The following is a 17,279-nucleotide window of genomic DNA, read 5'->3' as shown; positions in this document are numbered from 1 at the left end:
TGTTAATCTCAGGGTAATTTATGATTTTTGGTTGCTGCTGTGCTTAAATGCAAAGCAGCATTCCATTAAACAGAAGTAATTACTTAAAGTTGTATTTTAAATGAAGAATTAAGTCTTATGTATTAGCTAAAGGAGATAGAGCAGTGTTTTATTTGTTACACTGTTTACTTAGCGTATTTATGTTGTATATAATGTAGTCATTAGTAATGCCTAACTAGTGGGTCATTGTATAAATTGAACCTTTTAATGTGCATATAGTGTCAGAGCATTTTGCTTTTGTACCAAAGTGCAAGTAAATATATTGCAAAGATAAAAGGAAATAGAAATAATGTTATAAAATGTTAAAACATGAAAAAATGTATAAGTCTAGGTTAATTTAGTATATGTCATCATTGGAATATAAGTGACAGCCTTGTCATCTTGAAATAGATTCTGTCATAAGTATTCTCACTGGTTTTGTTTGGATGGTCTGAGTAGAGACGGTCAGCTGGAGAAGTATATCTCCACAGCTTCTATAATATCACTCTATACAGGCTGTACTGCTATGATGAATATAGTGTGAAGCTGAAGAAGGTCCATACTTTGCCTTAAATTAGATAGTTCTTTGCCTTAAATCAAGCTTCACTGCCTACACTTAATTCTTCAAAATGGGGTGGTTAACAAAAGGTAGAAGTCCGTTTCCCATTCTTCTTTGTGGGGAGAGTTAAAGTCGGTTCCCTGCCTTTCCTGAAAACCCCAACTAGCTTTCACAAAGGTCTCTAAAAATGACATTAAACACACACACACACACACACAATGGCTGAAACCGCTCGTCCCAAACAGGGTCGCGGCGAGCTGGAGCCTAACCCAGCAACACAGGGCGTAGGGCTGGAGGGGGAGGGGACACACCCAGGACAGGACGCCAGTCCGTCGCAAGGCACCCCAAATGGGGCTCAAACCCCAGACTGACTGGAGAGCAGGCCCTAGCCAAGCCCGCTGTGGCGCCACGCCCCCTGACATAAAACACTTGAAATAATAATAAATTAAAATAATCATAATAAAATATAACAACTGGACCATGCTGTCGGCAGCATTACACAGGAGTCATTACACACACACACACACACACACATATTTTCTGAACCGCTTGTCCCATACGGGGTCGCGGGGAACCGGAGCCTACCCAGCAACACAGGGCATAAGGCCGGAGGGGGAGGGGACACACCCAGGACGGGACGCCAGTCCATCGCAAGGCACCGCAAGCGGGACTCGAACCCCAGACCCACTGAAGAGCAGAACCTGCGCCACCCCACCCCCATACACAGAAGTCATTATTCCCCCATAATTCTCAACAGTGCTTATCAAAAACTGTTTACATCCACAGCAGCAGTATTGCATTATGCTCCCATCTCTGCTGCTACAACATGTTTTGTTTGTTTTTTTTTGGTCAGTCTTAGTAAGAAAATACACAAGAAATGTGTTCGTACAGGCTGATTTATACATTTTTTTTTCAGAGACACTTTCACAAAAAGGCATTATAGCAGGAGGGATTGGGGCGGACAGTGAAGAAGGGTATTCATTTCCAAGGGGCATTATATCGAAAGCTCTGATACCAGGAGGGTTGATAGAGGGGTACACCAATAGTTAACTTTATGAAATGCAGCTACTTATGGTAGGTTGCATTTTAACATAAGTTTTATATGACAAGCTTGATATCAGTCTGCGGTAATGTTGCAATTTTTTTAGTCTTTTTAGTCAAATTTTTTAGTCTTCAATAGTTTTGAAAGCCCTTTAACCTGTCTCATCATTTGACTGAGAACTTGATGCTGTTCTTGGGCTGCTTTCACGGTGTTCATCATTCAGGGCTAAGCTTCTGCTGCATGCCCCTACAAGCCTGGCTAACAAATAGTTCTCTAAGAAACAGTCCATATGGCTGTCAGCAAAAGGAACTGCTCTAGATGCTTTGTTCTGCATCAGCTTTGATTAAAACAGAGATGTGCTTACAAGGGGAAACTAGACTTTCATGTAGCAGAAGAAATAACATGGAAGGTGTCAAGTAGATATGGCTCAATAAGACTTTTATTAGCTGACTTTTTTAATCTGCACATGAAGTTTCAAAGTGTTGATCTCTCTTGAAGCATGTGAATAAGTTGTTTGGACAAAAGTACAATGATGATCAGGGCTGAATATTTTCTCTTTTTTTCCTTTTTTTTTTTACTCCCGACAGGCATTAGATAAACAAAAATTGGTAATCAAAGTGACGCAATGAGAATATCACCTAAAAGGAATACTTCAATGCTTATAAAAAGGCTCCAGCATGAAAAATCACCCAAAATAGCAAGATTTTAGGGCCTTTTTGCTTTTTTTGACAATTTTGGATATCTTCTGGCAAGTAAACTGAACAAAAATGCAAGTGACACAAGTGACATCACACTTTTCCGATAATGATGGTGGTCATTGTTTTGCATCAAATTCCTTTATTTTACCTTAATTTTATTCTTGACCTATCCATTGAACAGGTGTCAAAACAATTGTGAAATTTTAAGCAAATTACCTGCCTTGCACGGCAGGGATGTGACGAAGTTTGAATTCGAATTTTGAACATTTTTTGGCAGATCCAAATCCATTGAATTTTGCTGATGCTTTTTCAGCAGATATGAATTTGATGTAGGGAAAAAAGTAGTAAAGTAGTTAAAGCAACACAACTCGTTATAGGCTTTATTTTATATGTAGATGCATTTCTGTCCACAAGTCTAGGTGCATTTGAGAGACAGTAATAATTAATGATTCTAAAGTACTACATGTATACCGGAATACACTTTTATATGTAAATCACTACTTAGTGGTTTGCACGTATAGTCAGATATCAATTATCCAGTGAAATGCATTAAGCCTATTTTGTAAGACTTTGCATAACATGTGTGTCATTGTGATCTTTTGCATAGCATAAAGCGATTGTGTAAGTTCCCATATATGGAGCTTGTTTTGAGTTCTTAAATGGAAATACTCATACTGATATAAATGAATGCTTATGTTCTTACTAATTTTCTAATTTGAGCATAAACCAATATTTTTTGAATTGCTGAAAAGGAAAATTACTCCTTTGTGTAATTTGTAAAATTTTTTTTATTTTTTTGATTGATATGTGCTTGCGGATTAGTAAAAACGACACTTTCAGTTTTCATTAAGAACCGCATCCATATCTGTACAGATTTATACGTTCAAATCCGCATTAGGTGGATGTGGATTTTCATCAGCTGTCACATCCCTTCTGGACAGTCGGGCAACAGTTAATGACAACCCGGATGACATGTTAACTAAGTATTTATTTAACTGATATTATTTGGTCTCTCCCATGTAGCTGGAGTTGTCCTGTTTTGTTTTGGTTCAATTGTTAGGTTTTGTGTTTAATCCAAAGAACTTTTAATTGTATTTTATTAAACTGATATATTTTTAAATTAGTAGTTGGTGGCTGTTTTTAAAGAAGTTTCATTGTAGAATCATGTAACACTCCCTCATTGCTCTGCAGGAATTGCCACCTCCCAACCTGCGATGACAGTAACAACTCAGCGCAAGCAGCAGAATGTGGTTCCGCTCACTCTTAATGCAGACACCCAGAACCAGCCGACCCCTCAGCAACTCTCCCCTACCCTTTCACCCCCTGTCACCGTTGCTCAGGTAGGAAACCCCAATCATGGGCTTCTTTGGATTCTCATATACATTTATTTGTTTATAGAAGTTGTATTGCCATAAATCTATAACAACTTCTTAGTAGCATAGTGTTAAGAAATCTCCAAATATTTTTGTGTGTATATTTATCCCTTAGTTACCAGAAATTCACTATTCATAATACATAAATTCATAGCAGAGAGCAAATTTATACCTACTACATTAAGTGAAGAACCACAGATGAGAAAATTTACAACAATAAAAGATTTATATGGGTAGCTGGTAGCGTAGTGGTTAGAACTACTGCCTTTGAACCCAAAGGTTGCAGGTTTGATCCCTACCTCTGGCTGTAGTACCCTTGAGGAAGGTACTTACCCTTAATTGCTCTAGTAAAATGACCCAGCTATATGGGTAAATAATTGTAACCTCAACACTGCAAGTTGCTTTGGAGAAAAGCATCAGCTAAATGAATAATGTAAGCGATAAGTCCTGCTTTCTGTTGCCACTGTAATACAAATGACTCTACAGTCCCCTTGCATTTCACTACCACTTCTTTTCCCGCTTCTTCAGAACCTAATGGCCCATTTAATTGAAAGCCATTGTATTATGTTTTGCTAAGACTAGCTGAGATGAAAACAATGTCTATCCCAAAATTAGTGTTGCAGTACTTGTTTTAAGGTACATAAGGGAGCACAATTGAAATTGAGGGTTGACACTTAAGTCTTTTCTCAACAGTAAATGTTATTGTCTGCAAGTGTTAACTTTGACAAAATCAAAAAGATTAAAATTGCCATTTTCACGAGCCTATGGAAAGGTACTGTCTGTCGCAAAGAAGACATAGGTTAGTTTGGGTGTAGTTTGTGTGAGCTTTATAAAGATTTTCCCATTCTTACTTGTATTAATTGTGTTCAATACAGTACACACAATCTTTTCTTCACCACAGGCTACTGTGGCTGTTTACGTCATATAATGTGGGCAGAAAAAACTTGTCATCCTATTATTGCACAAATTGCTGTGCTCTTCATTACTGTCCAGTTCATTTGGAGATTTCAGGGTTTACACATCTTTCTGTGTCCTTTCCAATGTTATTTCTTTCTTACAGTTGCTTTTTGAGTAGAAGAAGCACTCATTTTCTGATTATTTATTTTTAATATTACCATTTCATTTATTATTTAAGATCACAGAGTAGGCGACGTTTTGTGCTGCTCATCCATCCATCCATCGATCCGTCCATCCATCAGTAATAAATTGTTAAGAAGTAACAATAATTCCAGCCTTTTACATCTTTTCATTGAAATTTATCCAGTTTATTTCTACATGCTTTGCCTCTGTGAAAAAGCTCCTTGTTGCAAATGTCTCACAAGTATTTAGCCAGGCATGCAGCTGCCTTGCTGACAGCAATTATCTGTGAATTGGCTCTGGCCGCTTAGGACTGCAAACATAAAGCCACACTCCCATGTTGCCCGTGCGTGCCAGTGAAAAAGAAGTATTCCTCTACCATGTTCAATAAATATTCACAATATTTTTACTGTGTCAATTGTAGTACTGACACTGAGAAAGCTGCCTCCATTCAACAGTCATCAGAGTGTATGAATTTGAATGCAGTTTTTTTTTGTTATGGTCATTTCAATTAAAATGCCTAGGATTGTACAAGAGTGCCTTGCATAACGAATTTTGACTGTACAAATATTCATAGATGCAAACATTTTCCAGACTGTTTATTTTTAATTGCATTTTCATAACTTTTACTTATTTGTTGGTGGAGCAAAAAGTGACCTGCATTTCTGGGTCCAGCTGTTAGTTGGCAGTGAAACACAGCAAAACATTAAAGGAGTGTGATCCTTCATTCAGATCCCTTCTAAAGTGTGTGCTTTGCCTGTGTGGTGTTTGTGGTTGTCTATGATTAATTACAAGTTGAATATTATTACATGTTTATGGGGTAAATTAGTCAGTAGTCAGTATTAAAAAAAAAAAAAAAAAAAAAAAGCGATTGTGGAAACAAAGTACAATATTTTTATTTTCATTTTAATATAAAGTTAACAATTTTAAACATTTTGAATATATTACAGCTTTATCCAAGACTTTCACAGAGCCTAATCTGTAAATAAATCATGGGATTGTGATGTGTACATGATTTTAAAAAAGCTAAAAGTGACCCATACTGATGAACATTGATTCATTCCCTAAGCATGCACAGTCAGCCATTGGGATAGATTAATTGTAATTTTAAATTAATTTTCATGTTGTCTGAAATTAATGAAAATAATGAAATACATCTTACAAATATTTTCAAAATTTATTATAACTTTATCTATAAAACTTTTGACAAATCCTCACCTGTGACTAAATCAAGACACATCTATATTACTGAACTTTAATTGATTGTGAATTAGTGGTCAGTAGCATTGGATTTATAAACATATCAAATTATGAACAGGCTTCTAGCCCCAATTGTGTTCATAAGTTAAAGATCTAGTGTATAGTCAAATACTCAAATATTACTTCAGTGTTTAGTATTGTTTCTTTATATCAATTTGTGAATGATTCATCTTTGTGGTTTCTTACCTGGCATTGACTTATCCAGGTGAAACGGTGTCTACTTGATTATCACATTGCAACAGATGTATAGTGTGGCATACAGTTATAAGTCAGTGAACCTGTAAAGTTTGGCCTTCTCACACTTTTTATTAGCCCCCTCAACATACTGGCACATCACATCATACGTCTCCTATTGCAGGCAGTGACTATGGATGCCCTGACGCTGGAGCAGCAGCTTTCCCAGTACCCATTCTTCAGCCAGCTCACGTCACAAGCATTGGCACAGGTGGTCAGTGACCTGCAGCAGCGGCCGCCACAGCAGTTGCAGCAACAGCAGCAGCAGCAACCGCAACAGAACATCAGGCTTGTCCAGTTGCCGCCACTGTCTGTGACGACAGCTACCAGCCTGCCGCAGTCCACCACGGGGAGCCAGACTCCCACCACTGTTGGCATTGACCTTAACTCAGTGAGTTCACTCTTCAAAAAGTACTCAGGCTGATCTTCTTATTCTCCTTCTGTCACAAAGGTCTAATTTTGAAGGTGTTGATTGCATAATGACAGATATTGACAGATTTGTTCCCTAAAATATTGAATCTTCTGCAGCCAGCTTCTACACTTGTTACAATGAGTAATTCAAAGCTTACTTGAGATACATTTAAAAGTCTGCATATAGACAGTCAATACAAAGTAAATGGAAGTTAAATTCTACTATTCACTCAATTAATGTTAGTAAAGGTTTTTTTAAAGGTTACATTGCAAGATTTTGATATGTTGTTCTGTATACCCTTATTCTTCCTCAGAAGATATTCCCTATAATGTTTGCTTTTCACTATTTAAATAGCAAACATTTTGGCTTTTAGGGGTGTTTCTTCTGGGAATATGATAATTTAAGGTATGGTAATTTTATTATACACTATATTTAGGACATCTGAGTTCTGTCTCAGATATATTTGTGAATATTGAAAAATAGCAATTTAACCAGTTCTTGTTTTGTTGCTTTTGTGTAGGTCTTACTGCACTCTTATCACCCTTACAGCATTCACTGGCACCATGGCAGGGTCTCCTGACTCAGTAAAGCTGTTGACAAACTATATTTCTTTATGTTCCTGTAATAACCTTTCTTTATATTTGTCTCAAAACCTTACTGCAACTGAAGTGTCATTTCTGCTATCTACACTTAACTTGCTGCTATAGAATTACATGTATCCTGTTTTTTGTGTTTTCCATTTCATTATATGCATTACATATTTGGCATTACATGCAAACATCAATGCTGTGCCTAGTGCCTGAGAAATTGGGCTGTAATATTTTTAAGTTGAGTTGGTACATTTAGACTCTTGAATGAAGGATGTTGAAGACTGCCCAGTAGTAGTCATATCCTGCCAGTCTATAGGTAAATGTCTGATCTATCAACCAATCCATATATCCATTCATTTTCTGCTTTGGTCCAGCTAAGGGATGCCTTGCAGTTATGGAGCATTTAAATTATTGCGTTAGCATTTAAACAAGTATTAATACCTTGATTTGGCTTGATTATACAGTATTGTGCAAAAGCCTTAGGCGCTTAGATGTTTCACAAAAATACTTGTTTCAGACAGTTATTTAATTTCTTCTGCATAAGTATCAACGGGAAAGAGCATATTTTAGATTTCTAAGCATTCCTTTTGCAAGAAGTTACAGTATTACAGTAAGGGTTTTGTATGTCTTTAAAGAAAGAAAGTACACACACGCACACTGTCTGAAACCACTTATCCCAAGTGGGGTCGTGGCGAACCAGAGCTAACCCAGCAACACAGGGCACAAAGCTGGGCGGGGGGAGGGGACACACCCAGGATGGGACGCCAGTCTTTCGCAAGGCACCTCTAGCAGGACTCGAACCCTAGACCCGCCAGAGAGCGGGACCTGCCAAGTCCACCGTTCCAAGCGGTTGTTGACGATGGATGGTCACTAAACTTTATGGGACGCTTATTAATTAAGAGCATTATTTTTGGAAGCATTCTCACGTTACAGCTTTTTTCCCCAAGTGCCTAAAACTTTTGCACAGTACTGTATGTCTCCTTTAATACGTAATTTTATGAAAATGTTATAGCTGAAGGTAAGGGTATAATGTACACACAGTGCAACATGTCTTAGGCTTGCTTGGTCTGGCTGCAGTTGTTTTAATTGTTAAGCAATTAAAAGACTGGTCAGTGGCAGCCTGGAGGAACATAGGACACCTGTGACCTTATACCATGTAATCAAGAGGTAGAAATGGAGAATTTGGTCATTAGGGATACAGATGATACTGTGTGCATGAATAAAAGGGAGCTTCATGGTGTTTTGTCATCCTCATTGGAATGAATGACTTCTTATCCAAGAAGGAAGACAATACAGTGGTTGTGGGACAAGCTGGAAACGATGCTGGAGATAAGGGTGGACTGACTGACTGTGTCCTTATTATAAGACAAATTTGTTGAACTGATTAGTTAAGTCTGTAGTGGTCTGACATATTGTTAATGTCACTTGCTTGTTCAGCTTCAACAAACTTAAAAGGACTGAAAATTAAAATCATCTGCACTGTTGTTTTAAAATCGTTTTCAGGCTAGAAAGTGCCCAGATTTGTCAAAAATGAAGCCTTTGTATTTTCAAAAATGAATTTGTCTTTTCAGGACAAGCATATGGTACTATAGTACTAAATAGTCAAAATGTCAAACAAATTATGAATAAGCAATTGGCAGTGGTTTTTGGAACCCAAGGGTTTAACTCTGACAGGTGTAAAATGAAGGAAGAGAAAATCATGACAAATGTAAAATGTAGAGAGAAAAGAGCATTTTTATCTGCATGGAAAGAATAATTTGCAGGCCTGGTGAGAGTGGCATTGTGTGTACCGTATGGAGAAGTGCACTTGACATGGCTGACAGGGAATTAATTTTTTACAGGCGGTACATTCATATCACATAGAGAATTTAACTGGTACACTTGTGAACAGTAAGTGTTTGTGTTGACTGCCTTCCCATTTTATTCTCTCTCTGATATGTTCTTTAGTTAGTTTGGAACAGATAAAATGTACTTGTCCTGTGGATAAACAGACCAAAAAGTTTGTTGTGCTCAGCCTTTAGTTTAAAGGAATTAAAAATGAGAATCACTGTATTAAGTCTGTCTTTAACTTCAGAGTCATGCGTTTTGTTTATTTAACACCTCAATCATATAAATTTGAGAAGTAGCTAGAGCCAAAGCAGCAGTGGTGGTCAGCAGGTATATTGATTAAACGGAAAAAATCTGCCTCTTGTGATCAGTCTGTGTTCTGGATTTGTGGGATTCGTCACACTGCAGTATCTTGATTTAGTCTTTTTTTCCCCAAGACAAATTTTTGAAAAAACCACCAAGCATCTCCAGAGACGGAATGATTTATTAATTTTGTTGAAGTTTTGATGAGAGTTTTACATTGCAAATGGTAGACATGATTTTCGGTTGAACATTCCAGGAAAGTTATCCATCCAGGTTCCGTACCTCATGTTTACAAGTATTTACGGTAGCTGGTTCATCCTGTAATAGAGAGGTGCCGAAATGCCTTGTAGAACTGATGGGACCCGCCGTGTTAGCATGGGCTATATTTTAAATGGATGAGATCCATTTCTTCGCTGAGGCGTATGTCTGAAGTATTTCAGGACTATTGAAAGGAGACAGGGGCTTAAAGTAAGGTAAATTGGCGAAGGGCTCAGAGAGCATTATGTGAAGTACTGGAAACACTGTTTTGTTTGTAGAATGTAAGCCCCACAGTTCCCTTAAAAAATGTTAAAATCCATGTTCCTGTCTTAAATTTGTTCTGGGTCAGAGCTAATGTACATTTTCAGAAGGTCCTTCATTGACTACAGCTTGGGTTTTAATAAGTGGCTGATTTTTTTTTTTTTTTTTTTTTTTTTTTTTTTTCCTTCTCCTGTTGTTTTCTTAAATTATTTATTTTAAGCATAATTTTTTCTCTAGTTTCTTTCTTCTTTACTTGAACTTGCTCTTGCCTGAAACAGAAAACAGCATAAGATCTGTCAGGCAACCATTTTCAAAGATTAAGGATAACATTGAAGGTGAACATCTGACTCTTGGAAAAATTTTGAGGGTCTTACCTCCTTGCAAAACAGTTGAGTAAAGGGATATATTTCTTGTATTTTCCCGCGGATGCGTTTCTTGTATTCACTTCTCAGTCGGAGGTGAACACATAGAGTTGATGGACAGACTTGGCACCACCCAGGAGTATTATAGTCAGAACCTGTAGAAATGCGTTTTTTGCCTGTAGCTTTCCCACCGCAGAGTACCCTTGGCATGGGGTTTCTGTCCATCTTTAATGCAATCCTTTATAGGCTTCTTCCCTCCAACAGTACCGCAGTCAGGCTGGGTCCCCTGCCAACCAGTCTCCAACCTCTCCAGTCTCCAATCAAGGCTTCTCGCCTGGCGGCTCGCCTCAAGTAAGGGCGTAACACCTGCTGCTTCATCTTTCTGTTACTGTTCTGCGGTGGAAGCTGGCTTCTCTGTCCAGCCACTGCACATCTCCGCTCCTGTGGTGTTGCCAGTCCCACCACCCATGTCCACCGCCAGTCTGCTGCTCTTTGTCTGCATTCCACATCGCCACAGCTGTGTCCCTTGCTTCCCAGCTAGCGCCTTTTTAAAACTGTGAACAAGGAGGTTGTTGCCTTTTTTAATTTGTTTTTGTTCTGTCTGCTCTCTGTCCCTGTCCATAGCAGTTAATTCAATTCACCATTGATAGTTTAAAATGATTCTGATCAGTAAAGCCCCCTCATTGGTTTATTCTCTATTTTTTATGTTTGAATTTGGTTTTTGTTTGGGGAAAAAAAAGGTTCTGAGTAGCTTTTATATTTCAGACTAGCATTTTAGGCAAATGATTTACGAGGTTCATGAAGTAGCAATTGATATGTTGCAGTTTTAGTCATTTTAATTTGAATTTCAGGCTATGGAAAGTACAATAAATGCTGAAATGATTTGTGAAAAGGACCAGTGATTCAGGTATTGATGTTAAATTTTTATTGGGACCATGGGTCTTCATTGCGGAACATGTCTTTCAGTGCAATAAGTAATTAATAGTTAAATTAACTCATTTGAATCAATATTTCTGGACTTTCTGGGAACTATTTTGTTTTTAATGGCACCATGTTTTCTATCCGATTGTAGCCATTGGATATTCATTGAAAGGGCATTGTGATTAGACAGAATCTTGTGTTTTGTACCATACAAATTTAACTGCAAGTTTCATTTTTTAAAAACTCTGAAGTTACAAATAACAATGTTTTTACATTACAGGGACAGATGGTTTATAATCAGTTTAGGAAACTGAGAAACTAGCTGTATGTGTGTTGTTAGTGGGGACTAAATATTTACTCAGTCAGCAAATATTAATTTGCAGAGAGTGTAGGAAGTATTTCTGAAGTCTTTAGTTTTGGCCTCTTTTTGGTTTTATATATTTGTACTGGATATTTATATTTTTCAAAAATTAAGTCTTTTTAGCATGTGTACACTATACAGTGCTTACTGCATTGCTTTTACATTTATTCATTTAGCTGACACTTTTCTCCACAGAAACTCACAATGTTACAATTACTTACCCATTTATACAGCTGGGTAATTTTACTGGAGCAATTAAGGGTAAGTACCTTGCTCAGGGGTACTACAGCTGGAGGGGGGGATTGAACCTGCAGCCTTTGGAGCCACAAGCAGTAGCTCTAACCACTATGCTACCAGCATTACCTCATTCAATTTGATATAACAATTCTCAATTCAGTGTCTTGCTGTGTTCTTCCTTGCAAGAGATTTAACATACTAATTCCAAACTTGACCATCAAGATAGGACATACAGGTTAACTACACTAAACCTACAGAGACACCGTACCAACTCCTTCCTGTTTTCAGTGTTGGTTCTTGGGGTATATCAGAACAAGGGATTTTTCTGAAATAAAATAAAGCAATACTGCCATTTATAGGGTGTGGAATAAATATTAGAAACACCGCATGAGAAAGGATATAGCTAAATTACAACAGTCAGTACAGAGATGTCATGTTAAAAATACCATTACTATACGTGTCAGCTCTGAAAGAGGTTTAACAATATGTACATTAATATATTTGTTTCTAAAACAACATGGGATACAGTTGGAAAGGGGTCAGATAGTTGAGTGGTTTCTGCATTTCAGATGAAGAGCACAGATTTAAAAAAAAAAAAAAAAAAAACTGTAAAATTATGGGTCAAAGAGGACAGTGCCAAGTCAAACAATTGGATAATTGATTTCAGATGGAAGCTCTGATGGATGGAAGGGTACTTAGGATAGTTGCTGAAAACCACATTGCAATGGTTTTGAAAGTTACCATACGGTTTACCTTTCTGTCTTTGTATGCACTAAATCTGAGCTTCACAAAAACAATATTTATGGTAGGGCTGCCACTGAGGAAATTGATTTTTTATCAAAGACGTGTGTAAATGCATAACCTGGGGTGACAAGCATACTAAATAGCATCCCTGATCAGTTTGGGGGGAATGACTAGATGATGAAAAAAGATTACTTTTTTAGATCTTTGTACAACACCTGGAAAGATGGGAATCCCTTCAGCTCAGACTGCTGACAGTTGTGGAACATTGCAGTAGATCTGTAATATTTCAGGTAGTCATCGTTGAAGTAATTGCAGCCAGTGATTGCTCTGCATAGTTTATAACAGCTAAGGAATATAAATTTTCAGTGATCGGGTACATTTTATAATCCACACACTTTTCTGATCATTACTGTTTATTCTTTTTCTTACTTGACATTTTGATGGCAATTTATAATATTTGACCCATTTATCAATGGGGATTTTAATTCAGCAGTTCAGAGTCCTGTACTCAAACGTGCAGTAGCAGGGTTGTGAAACGTGAAGTAGCACCCTTCAGTTTGCTCATTCTTGCACTTACTATTCGCATAAATACTGCTAAATGTATTGAAGATCATGACCAACAGATCATGGGTATCAGAATTAGTTAAGCTCATTTAACGGACTCTAAAATCACCAATTCTAAACAGATTAGTTTGAATATCTATAGGAAATTGTGGAGGTTAAGTGAAATTCCCCTTCCTTCATTCCACAAAGATCTGAACTTTTTTTTTTTTTTTTGAAGAGTGATCTACACAATTTTACCAGTTTCCGTGGTATGCTTAATTGATAAGCATATATTGTTTAGTGTTTCCAAGATTTTGCCCACCCCAGATGTATTTGTATAGTTTACAAGCATTTCATTATAAACATTATTCCTTATTGCAATAAATTTTTCAAGGATTGTGTATACAGTGGCACCAACTTATTTGGTGCTATTTGTTAGGACAAGAAGCCTGTTTGTATCTCTTAAGTTGCTTTAACCAGCAAGTCACAATGAAAGCTACATAACATAGATCTCCCTCAATTAATTCATGGCTTAGGTTCTATAAAAACCTAAGGTAAAACTATCATTTTAAAAATAATATGCATCCGTTGTCCAAAACTGCTTGTTAGATGCAGAGTGGCAGCGGTCCATGGACTATCCTGGAAACATAAGATAGGAGCCAGGGCACACCCTGGACCAGATTCCAGTCAATTTCAGTGTAGCACTTTTTTCCAAACGACATTAAAATTAAAAGTTATTTAAAATTGTTAAAAATACGTCTGTCATCTCCACAGCCCCTGGTTGAATCCCAGTTGCTGACAATCACAAAAGTATTTCCAATGTTTGTCAGCTTCTGGCCACATTAAACTTTATTATAAGTAAAAGCTTAAAAATACAGGTGTACTTTGATTTATTTGTAAGTTCGTTTATGTAAGCATCTTAGATATAACTATTATCAGGGAAAAAATACTTTCTTGTCATTTCAACTTTTTTTTTCCTTACTTTGAGCTATACTAAAATGAAATCTATTTAAAATGACTGAAAATAGAAATGTCTTATTAGCACAAACTCCTCTTTACTGTCAGTTGGTGACCAGCCCATCCCACAAACAGTATTCATCATGTTACTGGTTACCAACAGTAGACATGAGCTATAAACATCATAGAAGCAAAGTGAAAAAGCAGTCTTTTACTCTTGCTCTGGGTTTTTTCTGCAAAGTAACAGATCGGTCACTTTCATCCTGCAACAATTTTAGTTAAATAGAACAGTGAAGAAAATTCAGTTAAGTTGAAAGGGAAATGTTTATAACTTCAAAACTACGTAACTTGAACATTTGTAGCAGTTTATATTGTTAACCTGGAAAGGTAACGAATCAGTATAAAGGCATTTTGGCTTTCTTGAATTTTTGTGATGTTACACAACTTCTTGAATATGCAAGAAGCCTGCATTTTACCCAACAGATTACTGCCCAGCGTATGAATAAAATGCCTTTAATCACGTTCGTTTATACACAGATTGCTTTGGAATAGATTATATTTGTGTAATTTCAGTATAAAATTACATTTTTTTCTTTTACCTTTCACCTTTCTGTTCCAGTTTTGTACAAAGATATTGCAGTTTGAAGGTGTGTGAATGGTTCCAAACTTGATCAGCTTCTACCATCACCCATGTCACATGAACATGAGGTTGTTTAAGAATTTAACCAAGGAGTGAAGCCCTCTGACACAAATAAATTAATTTTGTATTATTCATTTGTTGTTCAAGGCCCGTGAAATTGTTATAGATCTTGGAAAAAAAAATCTTCTTCCTTGAATTTTGGCAAATTATCCCAGACTGCAATATTGTTTTTGTAAATATAGGAGCAGTATTGTTTGGGTAAGCATAAAAAAATATATATGTTTTTTTCGCCAGCAGGCTTTTTGAACTGGCTGGCTTGTTAAATGCTCCTTCTTTGTGCTCTGTGTTGCATTTCTGGTGTTTCCTTGTAGGATTAATGTTTCCCTGGAGAGAGGTTGCACATTGCACTATTTCTACTTTAAGATTCAAATTTCAATTGGCCTAAAATGCAGCTGTCAACATTTTAACTATTGGGATCATCTCTCGGGAAATATTGTGTGACTGAGCCAAAATGATAAACTGTTTTCCAGTGGTACTGTGCTGTTGGATCTGTACGGAACGTCTTTTTCATGTTCTTTGTTGATCATGGGGCTAATCTATGCCTCATGCACCCTTTTCTTGCCTAATATCTTTGTGTCAAGCTTTTCTGCCCTTCTGTTCTAGCACACTTCTGTTGTGGGCAGCATTTTTGGGGACTCCTTCTATGACCAACAACTCACGTCCAGGCAGACCAATGCTCTTTCACACCAGGTATGTGAATTCAGATTGTTAGTTAGGAAGTCCTATACCTTCTGACCTGTATTGAGCTCTCTTGTGTAAGCTATTAGTCATTTTCCCTTTTTCTCTGTTTCTTTGTTTCTAGTAATTATTTTCTTTAATTTTTTTAAAACTTGTTTAAACATTTTTTGTTTAAACTCCTGTCCTGTTGTATAATTTTTTTTCTCTATAATATGGAATTTGATTTTGTTTTATTAATACATGCTTCCCTGGAATAGTTTAATTCCTTCCTGTTATGCTCTTGTAAAATAAATTCTTAATTACTATTCATTTAAATGGGAAAAGTCATAAATTGCTCCTGCGCAACATGGTTTTCACCAAAACACCTGTCATTTTTCAACAAACATGCAATACTTTTTAGAATGTCAGAACTCCTTTGAACACCTTTAAATCCAGGTTTAAGACCAGGTACTTCTACATAACATATTTGTGTGCTCCTTTTTACGTGTGCTGCCTTTACATATCACCATTTATCTTTTTTTTTTTTCCCCCCCCCCCCACATTTTATTTTGTTATTTTGTGGTTCCTGGATAGCACTTTGGCACAGCAATTACTTAAGCTAAGGATTTGAATATGGGTTGGAATCTGAGTCTGTGTGGAGATTGTGTCCTCGCTGTGTTCATGTGGGTTTCTTCCAGGAGCTCCAGCCACTTGTCACAGTCCAAAGACATTTTTCAGTTGAATTGGTGACACTAAATTGCCCTTAGTGTATGTTAGTTAATGGAAGTGTGTGATTTCTCTGCTATGGACCACCACAGCCCTGCATTGTACCAGGGCTTATAAACAATGGATGGATTTTGTTGTTGTTTTATTTTTGTAATTTTTTTAATGATTTGTGTTTTTATTCTCTTGTTCTTTAACTGTTTGTTTCAATGCCGTTTCTTATTAATTTCTTTAGCAATGCAACCCATATACTTTATCTTTCTTCATTATGGTTTAAAAAAAAATTACATTACCTAACATTCAGTTCTTGTAATTACTCTAATTATCACTTTTAACCTCTCTACTGAGCTATTTATAAAGTATCATTTGCAATGACAGAATAGTAAATCAATTAGCAAAAAGTCTTTCATGACAATGCCTTTCCAGGGAATTCTATGCATTTTATTGCTTCAAGTTTTGAACTGTTAGGTTAGGCTTTCCTTTGCCTTTTCAACTGTTAGCACTTTCTTTGAAACTTTTTTAGGACTCATTATTATAAACAATAAAAAGTCACAAAATGTTTGAGTTGCTTGCAAGCAAGTACACAGTTATGAGACATCTGAGATGCATAGGGGAAACCATGTTGTGCAGCGTGGCCTGCTGACCTTGTGTGGTGTTCCATGTCGCCAAGGCTTGTATTTTGAATTGACCTTTTTCATTGACATTGTATTGACATTTCAAAGATATCTATAATGTTAAGTTTTTCTTTCCTGTACATTCTTGAATCAGATTTTTCCATTTGTCTTTTCATTTCTTGCCAGCTTGAACAATTCAATATGATAGAGAACCCCATCAGCTCCAATAGTTTGTATAGCCAGTGTTCCACCCTCAACTACACTCAAGCAGCTATGATGGGACTGACAGGGAGCCATGGCAGCTTGCAAGACTCGCAGCAGCTTGGTTACAGTAGCCATGGCAACATCCCCAATATTATTCTCACAGGTATAGTACTCACAACATGGACGTTTTCACGTTTATATCTATATTTAAAATTTGTCATACATTGTTAGTGTTCCTGTAATTAATAAGGATTCAATTAATTGCCAATTTCATCATGCCATTAATGAGGCATTTGGCAATTGCATGTAATCCAGGATTTATGGTGGGTTTTTTCCTGTATTAT

At 36.8% G+C, this 17,279-nt stretch overlaps 1 protein-coding gene across 2 annotated transcripts in view; it reads left to right on the top strand.

Annotated features, from left to right (window-relative positions):
* The window catches only part of crtc1b (CREB regulated transcription coactivator 1b), a 35,776-nt gene that overhangs the window by 15,076 nt on the left and 3,421 nt on the right, over positions 1-17,279 (top strand). The window contains exons 9-13 of one of the 2 annotated variants that reach the window (XM_018745955.2): positions 3,509-3,657; positions 6,386-6,652; positions 10,539-10,625; positions 15,341-15,427; positions 16,918-17,098. In XM_018745955.2, coding sequence (XP_018601471.1) covers positions 3,509-3,657; positions 6,386-6,652; positions 10,539-10,625; positions 15,341-15,427; positions 16,918-17,098 — 771 coding nt within the window. The remainder of the gene's footprint in view (positions 1-3,508; positions 3,658-6,385; positions 6,653-10,538; positions 10,626-15,340; positions 15,428-16,917; positions 17,099-17,279) is intronic. The other variant, XM_018745956.2, reaches the window with a different exon arrangement.

This window comes from Scleropages formosus, chromosome 9 (genome assembly GCF_900964775.1).
Source record: "Scleropages formosus chromosome 9, fSclFor1.1, whole genome shotgun sequence".
NCBI classification, from domain to species: domain Eukaryota; kingdom Metazoa; phylum Chordata; class Actinopteri; order Osteoglossiformes; family Osteoglossidae; genus Scleropages; species Scleropages formosus.
The sequence above is the reverse complement of the archived record's forward strand: the minus strand, read 5'-3'. Positions and strand labels throughout refer to the sequence as shown.